Source organism: Lissotriton helveticus, chromosome 10 (genome assembly GCF_964261635.1).
Source record: "Lissotriton helveticus chromosome 10, aLisHel1.1, whole genome shotgun sequence".
Classification (NCBI taxonomy): Eukaryota; Metazoa; Chordata; class Amphibia; order Caudata; family Salamandridae; genus Lissotriton; species Lissotriton helveticus.
The window spans coordinates 687,779,324-687,798,972 of record NC_136071.1 but is presented as its reverse complement, the minus strand read 5'-3'; the positions used below and the strand labels follow the sequence as shown (position 1 = coordinate 687,798,972).

The 19,649-nt window shown below is 44.7% G+C and overlaps 1 protein-coding gene across 3 annotated transcripts in view; it reads right to left on the bottom strand.

The window, feature by feature from the left end:
* Positions 1–490: 490 nt before the first annotated feature.
* ACTR3B (actin related protein 3B) overlaps positions 491–19,649 on the bottom strand; it is a 584,122-nt gene continuing 564,963 nt past the window's right edge. For all 3 annotated transcript variants that reach the window (XM_078663241.1, XM_078663242.1, XM_078663243.1), the window contains one exon: positions 491–1,432. In XM_078663241.1, coding sequence (XP_078519367.1) covers positions 1,337–1,432 — 96 coding nt within the window. In that variant the 3' untranslated portion in view covers positions 491–1,336. The remainder of the gene's footprint in view (positions 1,433–19,649) is intronic.

Sequence of the window (19,649 nt, the reverse complement as noted above, 5' to 3'; positions counted from 1 at the left end):
GGGACATAGTGATTTATACCTATATAAGGGCATGAATCTGGAAATTTACAATAGTGTCCTAAAATGGTTCACAACAACACCCGTAAATTGCAGCAATCTTATGCTGTTGGATGCTATGTGTAAATTGTGCAGCCAGTGTGATTTATTTGTTAGCAGTACTGATCATAAAAGCAAGACTTCAACTTTCACAATCCAAATTGATGAGACCGAATACGTGGGGCTTAGCTAAGCATCGTACACTGGACATAGTAAACCAAAATCTTGTATTCACCTCTAAGGGTGGGTTAAAACGTTTTAATAATAAAAAGCAGTTGCCTCTGAACATATAGGGTGCTGTCTTTCTAAGCTATGTGTGAGGGGACCGGGGTCACTTAATCTAAGGGAAGGGGCTACCTGAGTGTCAAGAATAAACTGTTGTTGTTAGTATTCTAGGTTGAACTAGCAAGAGAACTCATTATACTTCAAAGAAAACGCAACACTAAGGATTCCATACATTTTTTATTTTAATTTATTTTACTCCCTGAAAGGAAATAGTTATTTTGCCATGCCCACCCCTTTCCTGCCCTGGGCACCTTGCATTTATCCTCCTGAGTAGCTGGGCCTGCTGACAAGGTTTCTGCTACATGTTCAATTTTCTCTGAAAGAAAGCGAATTTTGTTATAAAGTTGCCACAGCCAACACGTTGGTACATCAACTGTAATTGTGTCAAGAGTTTTGCACAGTTGCATAAAGTTCAGTTATAGGGTGTAAAAGGGAAGGGTTATATTTATACCACTGCCATCAAATGCCATAACTTCTGCTTCGAACGTCTGTGTGACCTGCACAGAATGAAATTCCTGCTTTTAAATTGGCAACATTAATAAAAAAAATACTACTGCCTTATGTTAAGAAAATGTTGCAAACTCCAAACTTGCAGCAGATACTCATTCCAGCTTTTGAAAAACAGTAGACTCACTGAAACTTTATTTTATATATGTACACACATCGCCACAACTCTTCCTCAAAGTGATTAAACCTCACTGAAATAATGTAACCCCCTGCATCCTGCTTTTGATTAGCATCTTACAGTTAGCACATCGGAATATAACATGTTTTGTGGTCTTTGTATTAAACTGTGTCGTGTCTGTTAACAAACAGCTTACGTGTACTTAGATAGGGATTTACCAGTCTGTACATCAATTGTTTATTTTAAATTTACCCTGAGCCTTCTTTAGCTGTTTACAACTACGGTACAAGCTTCTAATACACGAATGCACTTCATTCTGCACTCAATTCTTCTTCTATGGTTCTGCAGTCACAAAAAGACCTTTCTGACTTGTAACCTTCTTGTCATACATTATGACATGACTCCAAATACTGGATTGTGGCGACAAATGCTTGGCCCATATTCGTCATAGTCCTTTTTGGAGTGGCAGACATTAAGGAATTCTGACTGAAAGACAAATGAAAGGAAAAAGTTAGCATATACCCTGAGGTGTTTTAGAGGAGCATCTTGAACGCTGACACAAGTCTGACAGTAGTGCATTTCTATAGCAAAAGGTCTTGTGCTGAACTTGTTTTGTTTTTTTAGTTTTATATTGCGCGAACTTGACCCTAAGGTATTAGAGCGCTTTACACAAGCACTAGTTGCGCTACATGAGGACGCATTCTATTTTGGGCATGTGGAGATTAAGTAATTTGCCCAGAATCACAGGATGTTGTGCGCCCTTGCCGAGACACGAACCCGCTTCCCCATATTTGAGATCGACCAGCCTAGCCGTTATGCCACATCCTCTCCCCAGCTATGCATTGTGATTTTCTTAGGAGTAGGATTTTCACAGCATTCAACACTTTGAACATAAAACTTGAAAGTGCAAACCAAAATGTAACACTAAGAGGAATAACATTACATCATTTACATAATGAACCACAAATGGCTGCATTCAGTGGAGAGGGCTGTAGTCAGGACCACAAGCCACCTAGGGCCATATGTAGGTGGCCAAATACCGGTCGGTAACGGCCGATTTCGGCCGTTACCGACCGGTATTTAGATTTTCTGATGTAGGTGGCCAAAATATTACCGATTCTGTATATTTACCGAATCGGTAATTTTACCGAATCTGTAAATTACCGATTCGGTAAATGTACAGAATCGGTAATATGGGATGTAGGTGGCACTGGAAACAGTGCCACAGGCCCTTAGGAATTCGTTATTTACCATGAAATATTATGGCATGGTAAATAACGAATTCCTGTGTACATGCACATCTGTGCGTGTACACCTGTGCCATGTGGCACACAGACATGCCCTAAGGGCATGTATGTGTGTCACATGGTATAAAAGCCAGAAACAGGGGTGCAACAGGGTGTCAAAGTGACACCCTGTCCCCCTTGTAAAATCTGTAATTTTACCGAATCGGTAATTACCGATTCGGTATTTGCTATTGAATCCTATGGGCTTCAAGGCCCATAGAAATCAATGGCAAATACCGATTCTGTAATTACCGAATCGGCAATTACCGATTCTTACCGATTCGGTAATTGTTAAGGAATAATTACCTACATTGCATTTACCGAATTGTAAATACCGAATCGGTAAAATTCGGTATTTACGATTCGGTAAATGCAATTTACCTACATATGGCCCCTAGTCTTCTGCAAAGTTATGAATTTGTTGCACTTAAATAATAATTCAATATCTGCGGCATAAATAACAGATTGAACAAAAACATTTTGCTCCTAGTTCAAACGGATCTTAAGTTATTCAAAATGCTGCATGTGAAATGTAGCAGGACATTTACCACTTTGCAAAAGTGTGCTGTATTCTGATATAACAAAGTGTGAGAATTATGCCTGAATGGTATTCTATGCTCGGTGCCTGAGGAAATGCAGTGTATAAAACCCTGCACATTCAGATGCAAATCCTTCACCATGAAAAACCACAAATTATGTTTATTTTACAGTTTTCTCATACAAGCAGATATCCAGATGTCTCCCAAAACCCAAGCATTGTATATATTTCATGTTAAGGTTGAATATCTTAAAACAGAAGGTTTCCTTTTGAATGTATGACGTTACAACGCATGCTTTTACCACGCATGCTGTTACAACGCAGGTTTTACCACGCATACCATTACAACGCATTACACTTGGGGGTGCTGGATAGTGAATAGTTTAATTTACTATTCCAACTCCAGTCCCCGTGGATAGTAGGGAAGGTGTTGGATAGTAAATTAAACTTATTCCCTATCCTAGAGCGCCCCCCAGTGTAATGCGTTGTAATGGTATGCGTGGTAAAACCTGCGTTGTAACAGCACTGCGTGGTAGAAGTTTTGTTGTAATGGTTGTAAACCTTTCCTTTTGTGAGTCATTTTCATAAGAAATATGTAATGTATAATATTGGTGTGCGGGTTTCAGTCAGTCAGTCAATATTTCTTTATTTGATTATTAATTAATAATCATAAAAGAAGTCTTTGGCAATATCATTTTCATCCTAAAAAACAACTGTAATACAATTTTTAAAAGTTAAAAAAGGTATCGTTTGTGAAAGGAGGGGGCAGCCAGGACATCAAGCCCCAGAAGTTCCTGCGGCCGTTGCCGCTTTCACTCTGCGCCCGGAGGCGCATATAATCTACGCTCGGGCCCGCAGTCCGGGAGCCCTTCATCATTTGTGGAAGGAGGGGACAGCCAGGACATTAAGCCCCAGCAGTCCCTGCGGCTGTTGCCGCTTTCAATCTGAGCCTGGATGCGCATATAATCTATGCTCTGGTCCGGCAGCGTGAGACGCACCGGGCAAAGGGCGGGCCCGTCTGCGCCTGACTGCGTCTGGTCGAGGCTGGGCTGGGCTTACTCTCTTGGCCGGCAACTCCGGGTCACAGCTTGGTCTGTATGGAAGCCTTCACCAAGGTCTACCAATCGGAGGGGTTGCTCCAGGACTCCAGGACACAGGACTACTTGTGAGTACCCTTTTCGCGTGGCTAGTCATCCTTGATACAAGTGTGGATTTGAGCAAACCTGAACAAACTATTGTGATCCCCTTTGCAGCCCCTCTTGGGTCTATTGGGTAATTTGACTTTTTGTCACCGGGCTCTGTTTGACTCAGCGTTATGGGAAAAAGGAAGGGTCAGCCAGTGACTCCTACGGGACCGCCGTGCCATACCATTGATACATTTCTGGCAAAGGCCATGGGTGCTATTAATAAGGAGATAGATCGGGTGGAGAGGTGGCTTTCAGTAGACATAGGATGTTTGGGACTAAGTCTTTCACCTACTTTGCCAACGATCCTCAAAGCCCAGGTCCTGCCCGCCCATCCCCCAGCCCCAACTCTTTTGTCCTCAAATTTGGCACCTGCCGAGTCATCCCCTCTCGAGCCTTTAGCCCCGAGGCTTGAGCCTTCCCTTCCCCCGCCCACCCTGTAGTATGGTTTAGGGGCTATTTTTGTGTGCATGTTATGTTAGCATGGCTTATTAGAAGTTTAAACGCCATTTTACCTTTTGCTGCTTTTGCACACGACACTGCATAGCTGTTTTTGTACGTTAGCCTTCACGAAGGTCTACACATGAGAAAAGGTTTGTTTTACGACATCTCTAGACATACATCGTGCCCCTAGTCTGAACAGTGAGTGCTGAGCCGTCAAGGTTATCATAACATGTGAGCCTGTTTATCGGCATGTCTGTGTAACACATTCTAGACACAACATTTTGGCAGCTGCGAGCAAAGTAAGATTCTTGTGCCTTTATCATAGCACACTTGCCATGATTTCCCACACTTGGAAGATTCTCATTTCCAGGGATGCAGAGAGACTATGCTGATCCAGATGTAATTTACACTTACTGAATGGAAAGGTAATGGGTCCCCCAAAACAAGCCCAAGAGACCTTCTTTAGTTTATAATACATAGTTTCTATATAGGGAGGGTGTTAAAACTAGGCGTTATAGAACCTGTTTGCACTATCATTGTAATATGATTCCTCCTTTTGAATTTTATGGAATTGTAACCATGCTGACCATATTATTCTTAACCATATGTCTGCTTCTGTTGGCTAAAATACTGCACATGAGATCACGTCGTTAAAATTAATATTTTAACCTTACCGTGTCTCTTTTTTACTCCTGTTGTGGACTGGTATGAGAGTATAACAAAAGAGTGTTCTCACTTCCCACCATTCCTGAGATGGTCCTAAGTCGCATGTTCTAGGTTGTCTAATCATTGGTTACTTTGCTATAGAACGAAGAGCTAATGTGACACTGATACTAGCTTGTTGGGGTTTTCTAGGTACTGAGGTGAGTTTCTGGTACACCACAATTCACTAATGCCCTAGGTCTTTGTGCAAAGTTCTGTGTATGAGCAGAAATCCTTGGAATATGGCGCCGCCAACGAGTGTGGTCTTATTGTGAGACACTTGAGTAGTGCTTACATCGGTCTATGACCCTCTCACTATTGTTTCCGGTTGACGGTAGTGATGGATAAAACCTACCTATAGTTACATAGGTCTCTTCAAGCTTGATATTTTAAACGGTTTTCTATTTGAATTACTACCCAGTTGTGCCTTTTTTTATATTGTATTGTACTTCTCTATTACTGTATCGATATGGCTGTGGTAGATATCCCAGCACACAGTTGTGTGGCTGTGCAGAATCATTTGCAGGAATATCTTGTTTCTTTAGAGGGACAGGCAGTGGTTTTTTTAGTCTCAGCTGACACAGAGTACCTATTTGAGTTGTTCTATTCATGGGTTACATTTCCTGTGGTAGATGCTGGTACTGGTGTATTTCACTCTTATACCCCTGCTGATGCTCCTGCAGCATATGCTCCATATCGGACAGTGGAAATTCCGATTTCTGCTTGGCAGCATGCCGTTTGGTTAAATTGCGCCCTCCCACACGTTATAACAGCGGTCAGACAAGGGCCGTTGTCAATCCCAGGCGCTACTTGGACTGTTTTAGCTGCGTTCACCCTACATCCTCAGGCGGGTGCGTTAACAGCTCCGCAACTAAGACCCCTGTATGCTTCTGCAGTGTCAGTTATTAGGGGTCTGGTTCATTACATTACCCGCAACCTCCAGGGTGGGGCCCCAGGTGGTGCAGAGCATCCAGTTGGGTGGGCGGGCTGAAGCTTAGTCCTGTCATGGGCAAGCGTCCCCAGGATACGGATGAGATGCCTTTTTGGCTTCCTGAGAAATTCGACCAACTTGAAGCAGTATTCCCGAATACTACTTCTGTGGAGAAACACAGGATCCTCACAATTAGTTTACAGAAAGACTTAGTGCCAGACGTAAATTAATGTATAACTTGGGGTGTGATTTTTGCGGCAGTCTATACTAGGTGCTTTGGCACCCCGTCAATGACTGTCCTGCCCTCTGTGATCAAGCGTATTCAGGATGAACACGGACCGGAGGCGGCTGTGGAGTTGGGAATGCGACTCCTGGGAGCATTTGACATGGTACGCGATCTCGTTCTTGCTAATGTCAAGGGGGTTGCGGAAAGTTTCCAGGTCTCTAATACTTTGCGCGATGTCCCCTGTGCAGACAAACCCCGTCAGTTACCGAAAATTATTACAGAGGCTTATAAGACCGTTGGCCGTAATAGTTTGGGGGTTAAGCCTTTCGCTAAGAAAGAAAAACAGCAGCAAACTCAACAAGCGTCATCTGATAAAGATGACCGCCCGAAAGTTCAGAAACAAAATTGGAGTAAGAACAAAAAACAGGAGAAACAGCAACAGAAACAGGGGTCCCATCCTGCTTCACCTACACCTGCCCCTGCTGAGCGTACATATGAGTTGCGCGACCGCAGTACTGCTAAGTCACCTGATAGATTTCAGGTTCCTGAACAACGCTCTCCTCGCTCTTTGCAGGAAACATCGGTCTCAACCACCGGTGAAGGAGGTTGCGGCAGAGGTCAAGGTGCCCCACAGAGCCATGAACAGCCTCGCAAGGCTGACGGAAAAGGCAAGCAAGACAAGACACCGCATCAAAGGTCCCAGTTTCAGAAGAAGAAAGTTGCTGTGGTAACAGCGAGATATGTCACAGATAGTGAGAACGTAGCTTCGGAATCTGACATGGTCGCTGATGCTGCTGGACAGAGCGGCGGAGATTACCATCATTCGAGAGGCATTGCGTCCACTACTGAAGGTGACAGCAGCTGACACCTTTGTTGTAGTTGAGACAGTACTGCTAAGTCACCTCATAGATTTCAGGTTCCTGAACAACGCTCTCCTCGCTCTTTGCAGGAAACATCGGTCTCAACCACCGGTGAAGGAGGTTGCGGCTGAGGTCAAGGTGCCCAACAGAGCCATGAACAGCCTCGCAAGGCTGACGGAAAAGGCAAGCAAGACAAGACACCGCATCAAAGGTCCCAGTTTCAGAAGAAGAAAGTTGCTGTGGTAACAGCGAGATATGTCACAGATAGTGAGAACGCAGCTTCGGAATCTGACATGGTCGCTGATGCTGCTGGACAGAGCGGCGGAGATTACCATCATTCGAGAGGCATTGCGTCCACTACTGAAGGTGACAGCAGCTGACACCTTTGTTGTAGTTGAGACAGCTGACACTAGAGTGGCTCCCCCTGACAGGCTTTATGAAATTGTCCTCATAATTGAAGGTGATGTAGAACGTAGTATAAAAGGGTCTTTTGGGAAAATCTAACAACTACCTATGATATTTTGTTGGCGGAGGTTGACTGGCCCCCACCCTTTGTCTTAGCTGCTCCGCAAGGGGAGGAGGTAATCCTCCCCGCTTTCGCGCACACAGTGCCGAAAGATCAGGCTCTGCAGTTTGCAGAGGATTGGGCTAAGGCGCGTGCGCCGGCGCCATACCATACTCATTGTGGATGGGATAAACTTTCCCCTCAACATGAGATTCCCTTGCCGTCGATGCCACAGCCTCAACCCCAGTACCCCATGCGGCGAGAAGTAAAAGCTTCCGTTGCAGAAATCCTTGACCAATTGAAATATCAAGGTGTAATTGAAACGTCTGTGTCTCCGGTGAATAACCCACTTTTTACTGTGACCAAGCCAGATGGCTTGTACCGTTTGGTATTGGATTACCGCGGCTTAAACTCGCATTGTCGTACATGCGCGGTGCAGAATACTCACAGTTCTGCTCTTGTGGATAGTCTTGTGCGTAAAAGGTTTAAAACCACACTTGACATATCCAAAGTTTTTTTTGCCCATAATCTGTCCCCTCTTAGTAGTCAATGGACAGTTTTTACCAGTGGTGGCAAGCAGCATCACTTCGTTCGTTTGGCTAAGGTCTACAAGAAGAGTCCAGGGGTTTTTGCCGCTCGCATTGTCTCTCTCCTGGAGAGACCCGCGCAGATATATGTTCGTATGTGGGTGACATTTGTCTCACAGACGACGAATTATGGGCGCATCTGTGCCGTGTTGACCGCATAATTTGCCATTTTGCGGACATAGGCTATACATTTAACTTTGCGAAATCACACATTGCAGAGTGCACAGTGTTATTCCTGGGCTACGGGCTCAACAATGAAGGTCGAGGTTTAGCTCCTCTCTTCCTGGAGAAATGCGCACTTTTGCAGGCTCCGACAGCACTGAAAAAGCTACAATCTTTACTGGGCTTTTTGAATTTCGGTCGTACCTACGTTCCAGAATACACCCAGCTTATCAAGCCGCTTTATGTGTTGATGCAACCTACTTTTTCCAAACCGTGCTGGCTGCCAGAACATTCAGCCATCTTGCAATCTTTGCAGGCTGATCTTCTTGAATCTAAATTTTTGTCGACCCGTGATAACCACACCAACCTGGTGATAAGAATCGTGCCAGGGGCAGTGGGTTTCATGTACCTCACCTTTAATGAGGGTAACACAGTCCCTATCTCTTAAAAGTCACACTTGTACACTTCGGCTGAGCAGTGCAAATGGCGATTCTTAAGGAACGCGCGCTGTCGCAGGGAAAACGCATTTTGGTTGTTACTCCTTATCCTACCATGGAGGCAGTGACGAAAGCCAGTGTGCCAAATTCCAAAGCTTTGCACCCTCGGTGGATACAATGGGCCACATCCTTGACATCCCCGGATGTCATGTTAATTTTTGATTCCTCACCGCAGACTCAAGAGTTCTTGCAATATGAATTTGTTCAACCTGCTCCTCTGACTATGCGCCCACCTGAGGATTTCCTTTGTATTATTTACACTGACAGAAGCGCACAAGCGGCTACGAGTTCAAAGCACGCATATTCTTCAGTGTGCGCAATTGTGGTTGGTACTATGGTGGATGGTGAATTCAAGTCCGATGTCGTGCATACACAGACATTAGGGGACTGTACCGTCCAGTTGGCAGAACTTTGTGCTCTGATGCTTTCATTGGAGTACGCCGATCCCAGTGTGACTACTCTTATTGTGAGTGACCCGTACTACTGTGTTCAGTCATACAATGACAATCTACTCTTTTGGACTCAAAATGATTATCGTGACTCCAAGGGTTGCACAATAAAACACAAAATGATCTGGGTTCGAGTGGCTGATCTCAAAGAACAACTCCCACTCGTCTTTGTAATTCATACTCTGGGTCATCAGCGTGTTGGACTTCAAGCTGTTTGCAACTGTCTCGCGGACGAAACTGCGAAGACAGCAGTTGCAACATATGCAGCGGCAGCGGTTACACGTTCCTAAAGTAAGCTTGATGATGACTTCTTGGCAGCTATTGCCGCAACAGAGAAGGGAGGTAATTACCATAAGGGTTTCCCTTCTAAGTACTCTTATCATTTAAGTCCTGATAAAGTTCCTTATGTGAGAATTAACGATGTTGGTGACAGGTTGATTCCCAACGCGGACCGCAGGCAGGCTTTTGTTACAGCAGCCCACACCGGGATGGCTTCGGCGAACGCCGGCATGTCAGCTACTGTATCTCTTCTCCAGCAACGATATTGGTGGCAGGGTTTGTACAAACAGACACGTGAATTTGTCCTTCAATGTGGCATTTGTTAGCAAATTAAACCTTCTTCTGCTGCACGCCCGCCCCATACTAAGTTGTACATATCTAATAAATCACTTGCGTGTGTTTATTTAGATCACTGCGGTCCTTTCTCCTCTGACACTGCATATAAGTACATCTTAGTAGCAGTTGACTCTTGCACGCGCTTTGTCTGGGTGTGGCCTCAAAGGAGCGCTGATTCTACAACTGGTGTAAGAGATTTGCGTGTCTTTGTGGGAATTTTTGCGCGTGGTACCTTCCATTTGGACCAGGGTTCAACGTTCGCCTCTAAGGTGCACAAAGATGCCATGGCTTCATTGGGGGTCCAGGTCAAATTTTCATCTCCATACCGGCCTGAGGGTAATAGTGTTGTGGAGCGAATGAACCGTGACTTAAAGCAATCCTTGACAGCAAAGGTATTAGGTGCTGGCAGAGACAGGCTAACCCACCTCAATAGCGTTCAATGTGCACTTAATAATTTCCCTAGAAGGTCTCTTGGTGGGCGGACCCCATACGAAATGCTCTTTGGCATCAAGATGTTTGTCCCAGACCTTTATGGTCTAGACATGGAGGTGGGAGCCGCATCCTTTACCGTAGATGAACATTCTAATGTTTTGCAGAACCTACAAAAGACCAGAGACAGTCTTGGAAAGGAACACTTGTCTTCCACATCTGAAGCTACGTTGCAGATTCCGGTAGTCGGCTGGCTACCCCAAGTTGGAGAACTGGTCCAGGCGAAGATCGACAACAAGAAAGAATTTGGTCCTTCCTATCAAGCTCCAGTTGCCGTGCTTGGCGTGCAGGGTACAAGGATAGTAATTTTACCTCTTCTTCCTGGGCGAAAGGGGAAGAGGTACATCTCGATTGACAATGTCAAACCACACAGGGTGGCCGATTCTGTATAGTATGACGCCTGCGGTTTCATGTCCAGCAATGGTGCAACACTCTGTTTTGGCCCCGGATCCTGCCATCGGGCCTGATGTTGTCATTGAAATGAGTCCACTTACGAATCCTTTATTGAATCTACCTGCTGGTGATCCTCTTGATGACACTGAATATACTTACCCCACTGACTTGTCTATGCCTGATTTGAAGACCCGTGTGGCTAATCAGTCCAGTTTTTCATTTGACACTGGCTCTTCCACATCTAAGCCCCCTTCAAAAGTTTTGATTTTTGCTACCTGGTTTAAGAAACATATTTTGATTCCCCCTTGGCTTACATTTGGCTGGTACTATTTGCAATTTTTTTATTCATGTCCATCGGATTCGTGGTGTATTTTTTTCGTTTTATAAATGGGCCCTACGTTCAAGAAAGAACTTCAATTAGACTGATTGATGGAACTTTGGCCCCCCCACTCCTCTTTGCACAAGATGAAGAGGGACCAGGCATTTGTGAATATAACTGCTTGGCCCGTTTTAGATGGGATTGTATGGGATGCTGTAAAGTTCCAAATTCATGGTCCCACAGAGGTTATTAATGTTCCTAATGTACTCCGTGTTTCTATGGGGGATGTGTTTAAGCAAAATATTCGCTCTGATGATTGGGACGTCCAGGCCGTAAAGGCTTTATTTTCTGATTTGAAATGTTATGCTGCTTTCGATGCTGAAGATTTATATTTAGAGTCTGCAAACTATGGTGATTTGTACTGTCACCAGCACTTTGGCAATCACTCTCTGCATAAAACAAATTCATTTCGAAATGTGGTTACCTACACACAGTGGGGACATTGTCCCGCGCCAATAGAAGGCAGCTCAAAAACGCTTTTGAAAAAGTTTTTTTATTTTTATGACTTTAATCAATCGAACCCTGAAGCATTTTATTTTAAGTTGACTGAGAAGTCCTCTTCCAAGGTTAGACTTACCCACACTAACTTACTGTATTCAAAGTCCTTTAAAGACCAGTTGGCTGTTGGGGGCTAAGAACTGTGGAAAGATACAATTGATCTGAAATCTGTTCGGGGTTCTAAAAATTGTCAAGTGCAAGGCGCTGAAGTTTTACATTGTGCATGTCTCATCCCAAACCATATCCTGTTTATGAATGCTACTATTTCACAAACCACATGCTTTGGATTGGCTACTTCTAAAAAATTAAATGCTCCTTTGTTGCCTGATTTTGGTGAATTACTCCATTGGAATAATTACATCAGTACTTCCATAAGTGATTTACAAGCCCTGTTGAAAAATTCCTCTTTTAATGTCTCCACCAATAATCCAGAGGGCTGGTTGCTATGGCAAAAAAGTGCAGATTCCTGCCAGCACCGTTTTTTGGGTCTGACTCCTGGCTATACAGAGGTTAGAGCAGATCCCCGTTTTCAGACTCAACATTCAGTCACCAACTATTCTGGAGGCACATTATGTCAGAGTTGGCTCAGACACTCGACCTTAGCATCTGTTAAGCTGCATTTGTCCAAGCTGACTGACACCGCTGACTTAAATGATTTTGTTAAAGGGCCTGCTGCGGGCAGATCGAAAAGATGGATATATACTGCTTACAACGAGGTTTGGAAACTGTCACAGATTGACGCTGCTGCTAGGCTCAGAGCTATAGATCAGGCCAATTTGGAAAAAGTGCTTGCCTTTGCAGATAACAGCATTAACACCCTTTCCTCCCGTAGTTACACATTGGACAATATTGTTTCATCTGTTGTTGATATTGTGCAAGAAGACGTTGCTGTACTGTACCATGGGCAGGATCAATTGCGTTCTGTTATGCAGTTTGTAGGGACTCTACAAACTTTGAAAAATGGCAGGGTGCCATGGGACTACATGAACACGAGTTTGTTATTTCTGCCTTTTAATTTGACTGTTAAACAACAATTTATTTCAATGAAGGATGCCACGTTTTTACTGTTGCATATTGAGAAATTAGAACCGTTGCCTCTTTCAGTGGCCGAGTCCAATTCGGCAGTTTGGCTCATCCATGGGTTAATAACTCTACCTTTTCCCCTTTTCAAATTTGAATACTGCATGAAACACTATACAATAGGCAGATTTGAAACTTTAGTTAGTGCTTATCTTCATGAAGTTTGGAATCTCCCGTTCACATATAGGTGCTTGAGGGAAGGAAAATAAGTTTATTTGAAAGGTGAAGATTGCACATCCACATCAGACCATTCATTAGTTTGTAGGAATCTGCACGGTTCTTGCAGTGTCCAGGCACCTAATCTTGCGTGTGTTTTGAAAGGCACCCCACCCCAGCTATTACACCAACTTTCACACTGCTTGCAAACAGTAGTTATTTATTATTAACTAATGAAGATTGTTGTGGTATGCTTGCCGGTATTCCTTATATCCTTACAGTTTCCCAGCGTGTAGTTTGCTGTAAGAATGTCTTGTTTCCTCCTCCACATGTGAGGCTCAAACTTTCCATCTGGCCTTCTATCCCGACCTTGAAAGCAGAGTTCAACAAGATGAGTCAAATAAGAGCTCTTTTATCCCAGAAGGAAGTCCCCCTTACATCTGCGCATGAGACATTCGTCCTTAACGTTGCAAATACTCGTACTGAGGTGAATGCCTTATTAAACACAAACCTGCCCCTGCATTTCAGTGCTTTGATTCACACAATTTTTAATGCCTTGTCGACCACTGGTCTGGCACACTTTTTTAAAGTAGTATGTTCTGGCCTTGTGACCTCTTTTCAGACTATATTTGGTGTGATCCCTGCATATTTGGTGTGATCTCTGCATTTTTTAATTTGATATTTTTGAGTGTATTTAGCGGTTTGCCGTTAGTTCTCGCATTAGGAGCGGGCATACTGCTGTAATTTGTTTACTCCAGAATGGATGCACAATCTGTGCCCCACGCCGATCTGCCCCGGCTGCTCCACCTTTGTGACCAGATGCTACAATGCTATGGATCGCTGCCTCTGGCGACGCTGAGTGTGGCATATGGTTTATCTCATTCTTCACTTGCATGCAGCCTGTTTTCCATTGCTTGAATTGTAGATTTGAATGGGCGCTGGATTTGTGTCTCTGCAACACGGTGTCTCCTGACCTGGATTTTATTCTACTAATGAGTCCCTTAGTTGCTCATGAAATAGATTGTTCTAGTTTCAGGATTACAGCCTGCGCAGCGGCTCATGGGGTTCTATGCAATTGGAACATTTGGACTGCTGCCAATGACTTTCTGGTGTGCAGTTATCTTGAAGTAAGCCCGAGTTGTCCTCTGATGGTGCTAGAGGCTCAGGCAATCGAAGAGCACGTATGCTCAATTCCGTTACTTAACTGGATGGCTGAAATGTTCATGGATGATGTAACGACTTCCTGTTGGAGGCAGCTGCAACTTATGGTGCTTATACGCTGTTGGATTGAAGTGCGGATTTTTTTCTGCTTCATGAGCACGTACTGAACTCGTGAATATTTTCATTACTGCCTTAATGTTTTTCTTAATTTTTGAGGTCTTTTTTCACATCATGGCCACCCAGGATTGATTTTACTGACTTGGTTATTTTTTTAAATCTGATTTTTACTCCCAATTCTCAAGTTTGGCAAAATTCCTGAACTTGGTTCTGTCTCATTCGAACTTGAACTCTGTGTTCTATGAAGCTTGCCCCGGTTATTGTGCGTTCCTCGAACAAGGGAGGTTGTAGTATGGTTTAGGGCCTATTTGTGCATGCATGTTATGTTAGCATGGCTTATTAGAAGTTTAAACGCCATTTTACCTTTTGCTGCTTTTGCACACGACACTGCATAGCTGTTTATGTACGTTAGCCTTCACGAAGGTCTACACATGAGAAAAGGTTTGTTTTTCAACATCTCTAGACATACATCATGCCCCTAGTCTAAACAGTGAGTGCTGAGCCATAAAGGTTATCATAACATGTGAGCCTGTTTATCGGCATGTCCGTGTAACACATTCTAGACACAACATTTTGGCAGCTGCGAGTCAAGTAAGATTCTGGTGCCTTTATCATAGCACACTTGCCTTGATTTCACACACTTGGAAGGTTCTTGTTTCCAGGGATGCAGAGACACTATGCTGATCAAGATGTAATTTACACTTACTGAATGGAAAGGTAATGGGGTTCCCCAAAACAAGCCCAAGAGACCTTCTTTAGTTTATAATACATAGTTCCTATATAGGGAGGGTGTTAACCCCTTCGATGCTCATGACGGAACGGTTCCGTCATGAGCGTCGGTTGAGTTGTGCTCATGACGAAACCGTTCCGTCATGAGCCGGTAGGCTCATTAGAACCTTCAGCACAGCGCAGGAATCTGCGCCGCGCTGAAGGGGTTAAAACTAGGTGCTATAGAACCTGTTTGCACTATCATTGTAATATGATTCCTCCTTTTGTATTTTATGGAATTGTAACCATGCTGACCATATTATTCTTAATCATATGTCTGCTTCTGTTGGCTAAAATACTGCACATGAGATCACGTTGTTAAAATAAACATTTTAACCTTACCGTGACTCTTTTTTACTCCTGTTGTGCAATGGTATGAGAGTATAACAAAAGAGTGTTCTCACTTCCCACCATTCCTGAGATGGTCCTAAGTCGCATGTTCTAGGTTGTCTAATCATTGGTTACTTTGCTATAGGACGAAGAGCTAATGTGACACTGATGCTAGCTGGTTGGGGTTTTCTAGGAACTGAGGTGAGTTTCTGGTACACCACAATTCACTAATGTCCTAGGTCCCTGTGCACAGTTCTGTGTATGAGCAGAAATCCTTGCAACAACCCCACTCATAACCCGGCAAGCTCCCCCGTTCCTAAACGAAAAAGGAAGGCCAAGAAGACCATGGAAATTCCTGTAACCACCCGTCAGGGACAGGCGAATGCTGCAACTGGGCTTTTCGCGGAGGAATTGTTGATCCACCTGGCGCCAGCTCTACATAATATCCTGGTGACTCTTACGGACCTTTTATCTCTGCTTCTGAATAGATTGGATGAACTGGAGCTAGCTTCCAGGGTTTTGGCTAGCAAAATGGATATTCTTTTGACCTCAGTGGTCAAACATCCACCTCATCAAATGGCAGAGTGCCCCTCATTAGCTGATACCATGCCCCTCGATAATCCCCTGAGTAGCAGTAGTGCTCCACACACTAATGCTCCCCCAAAGCCCAAGGGAGTTATGGCCCAGCATACAGCGATAGGGGCTGGTGGACCTTACACTGTCGGAGATGGCGCACCCTGCACTGCTTGGTCTAACCAGGCCCTAGGCCTTGCAGAGGCCCCTTATCCAGGGGTGCAACTACCCAAAGATTTTCAGCTCCCAGTGATTGATCTTCCCCCACCATGCGCTCCCTACTCTGTGGTCCTGTCAGGGCCTACCTGCTCACAAAGAGGAATCTACGGTCCCACTGATTCATAAAGTCTCCCATTGGTTAGCCCTGCACTCTGGGTATTTTGGCAGGGATCATAATGATATCTTAATGGCGCGGAGGGTGGCGTGGATAGGCCCATCAAGGAAATCCTTTGAGGGAGACTGCATCATTATCTCGGTACGATACCCAGAATTAGCAGGGAAAATTCTCTCTGGAGCATCCAAATCATTTTCCCCAATCTCATGCATTAAACTACTCCCAATGGGATTTTTCTACAGACCTCTGCTAGGCAACCCAGGGGAGGGACCTCCCACAAGGGGCTGGGCTTAATTAAGGAGGCATGGGGCAGCTGTTGCCACTTTCAAACTCTTAAGCCCCTTTGCAGATCTGAAGTAGTTGTATTGACTTCAGGAGGTTAGGAGATTCACGCTCATTCACTCCAACAACATGGCCCTTTAAAGTGGGATTCTCAGGTATTCCAGGGTATAGAATTGCATAAGGGGAGAGTACCTACACTAATCAATTTTTATATTGCCAAGAGGGGGAGGGCGGGTCTTCCAATCTCAATGCTTTAAATCGTGCCCTAGACTCCATTAAGGAGGGTGGTTATGGGTACATGAATCTTGTTTTAGTGGGTGATTTTAAATGTCATTTGAGCCCATCCTTTGTGAAGAATCAGTCGACTGCTCAGCTTTGCCTGATTTTAGACAACCTCCACATGGAAGGGAAGGTGTTAGACAACCTTTTACTTACTCATAACCTGGTATACACCCTAGACCATTGGTATCCTGGGCCTACTTCTCAATTGCCCCCGAGCTTTACAGGAAGGGGTTCTGCAACTATCATTGACTTTATATTTGTAACAGCATCTTTGGGAGTGGTTCCCAGTTCATCTAACATAGAGCACAGTGCTTTTAGTGATCACAATTCACTGACACTTGTGATGACAAGGCTGGGCCACTATCCAAGAGGTCCCCGAAAGCTCCAGGCATCTCTAACCCCAATGATCAGGGTAGGCACCTTTGATGGGCGAGCATAGACATAAAGGCCTTTAACCATAGCCTTTTTTCTTCATGCCAGAAAGAGATAGGCTCATGTCTGGGTCTTCACATACAGAGCGAGGACATTTTAAGCTCGTTCTCTTCCATCGCCCAGATAGTTTCGGGCCTTTGAACCACACAGGCAGAGGGGCGTGTCCCGGCTTCCCCCTCATGGTTTGATAACAAGTATTTGCAGGCCTTAAGGAGGCTAAAAGCAGCTTTGAAACAGGTGCCACAGGAGAAAGATAGAGAGTCCTTGTGCCGACTCCTGTATAAAGAGATGCTAAAAGAGCGCAGACTCCAACTCCAAAAGCAGTCTTGGGAGGACTTAACTAAAGTGGGTGAATTGAGGGATTCAACCTTATTTTGGAAAATCATTAATAGGCCTTGCTTCGCTGAATCAGTCAATCCGACCATGTGCCACCACGTCACGCCAGATCAGTGGCTATCTCATTTTGAAAAAGTTTATAACGTAGGCTGTCAGGGCGAGCGATGCGTAGACAAACCTCCCTGTCTGGCGGTTTCCCCTATTAGTTTTTCTTTGGAGGAGGTATCTTCAAGCATTGGGTTGTTGGCATTAAACAAGGCACCAGGCCCTGACGGTATACCCCTGGACCTTTTCCACAATAACATCGAGGTTTGGGCTCCTATACTGACACAAGTCTTAATTGCGGCGGCCTCTAAGAGGACGTTATCTGCTGCTATCAAAGCACCACATTTTTAAAAAGGAGACATGGATAACCCGCAACCTTACCGTCCAATCTCTCTCATTGATGCTGTAGTCAAGTTTTTGGGTTGGGTACTTCTGTCCAGACTGTCTTGTGGGCCACAGATAACCAGATTTTATCGGATGCCCAATATGGCTTCCAGGAAGGTTTGTCAACTACGGACCAATGTCTTAACCTTTATCTTCTGATATCTAAATACACAGTGGCCCAATTGGGCGCTCTGTATTTAGCTTTCATTGACCTTACGTCCGCTTTTGACTGGGTAAAACGGACTAAGTTGTGGGATATATTAACTTCTTTGTGAGTGGACCCTTGTATTGTCCACCTACTTATATCACTCCATGCCCACACGATGGCAGCAGTGAGATTTTCCCATGAGGGAGACCTTTCCAATCACTTTAATTGTATACAGGGAGTGCACCTAGGCTGTATTCTAGCTCCTTTTGTATTCTTGGTTTATAATAACGGCCTTAAGGCTGACCTTTTGGCACTCCAGTCTGACACCCCTAGAATAGGTAGGAGAGCTTTGCCAAGACTATTTTATGGCGACAACGATGTGCTCATGGCCCGCACGGGCCGGGACCTGCAGATTTTAATAGATGGTTTTGTACCATTTATTGACAGGCTGGACCTGTCTGTCAATTTTACTAATTCCTATGTTTTAGTGGCGGGTCCCTGGGGGCTCCGGCAGAAAAGTTATAAAGCTGGCAACCATACCCTTCGCAAGGTCCCGGCTTTCCCTTATCTGGGCGTGGTATTTGATGATAAATTACATTGGGGAGCCCTCTTAGAAGGGAAGCTGAGTGAGCTGAATAAATCTTTGGGAGCCATCACTAGCTTTGCAAGTAGATTGGGTTCATGGGCCCGGACATCATCTTAAAACTGTATAAGTCTAAAGGTATTTCTAGAGTTTTAAACGGCAGCAAAATCTGGGGGTATGTGCCACCACTTAGGTTACAGATGACGTAAAATAAGTTCCTGCGTCGGATTCTGTGAGTCCCCAAGGCACGCCAGCCTGGTCTGTGCGTGAAGAGCTAGGGGTTGGTTACCTGGTGGATCAAGTGGCAATCAAGCCTTTAGTCTGCTGGATAAAGATATGGGCAGGTGAACATAAGGGCTTAAACCGCATGATCATATCGGATTGTCTGGCATTGGAACATGGAAACAAAATCCCTTGGATACGATACGTAAAGGAGTCCTTCAAGGCTATAGGAAGGCCAGACATTTTCTTTGCACATGGTACTTTAAGTTTCGAGGACGTTAAAATCATAAAAGACATACATTATAATTTTTTTACTGCGACCCGTGAGGACACTGAGTTTAGTAAACCCTTAGTAAGGGCCTAAGTAATGTTAAAATCGGTTCCGGGTATCGAAACATACCTCTTGGCCCTAAACAGTGCTCATGATAGATTCTTAATCACACGTTTCACATTTAATCAGCTTCATCATTTATTAGCATCCCCAGCAGTTTTTTTTACTATAGTCAGATCAGCGGGGTCCCAGTGGCTGCGATCTTCGATCCCCTCAGGCAGTGGCGTCACTAGGGGGGTGCGGGGGGTGCGGACCGCACCGGGTGACACCCTCACATGGGGGTGACACCAGCAGGCCTCTGTACATGGCACCCCCTGCGCCGCACCCGAAGGCCTCGGAGAGACTCGATCCGCTTTAAAACCAAAAGCGAACAGAGATATTTTCTCACCTATTC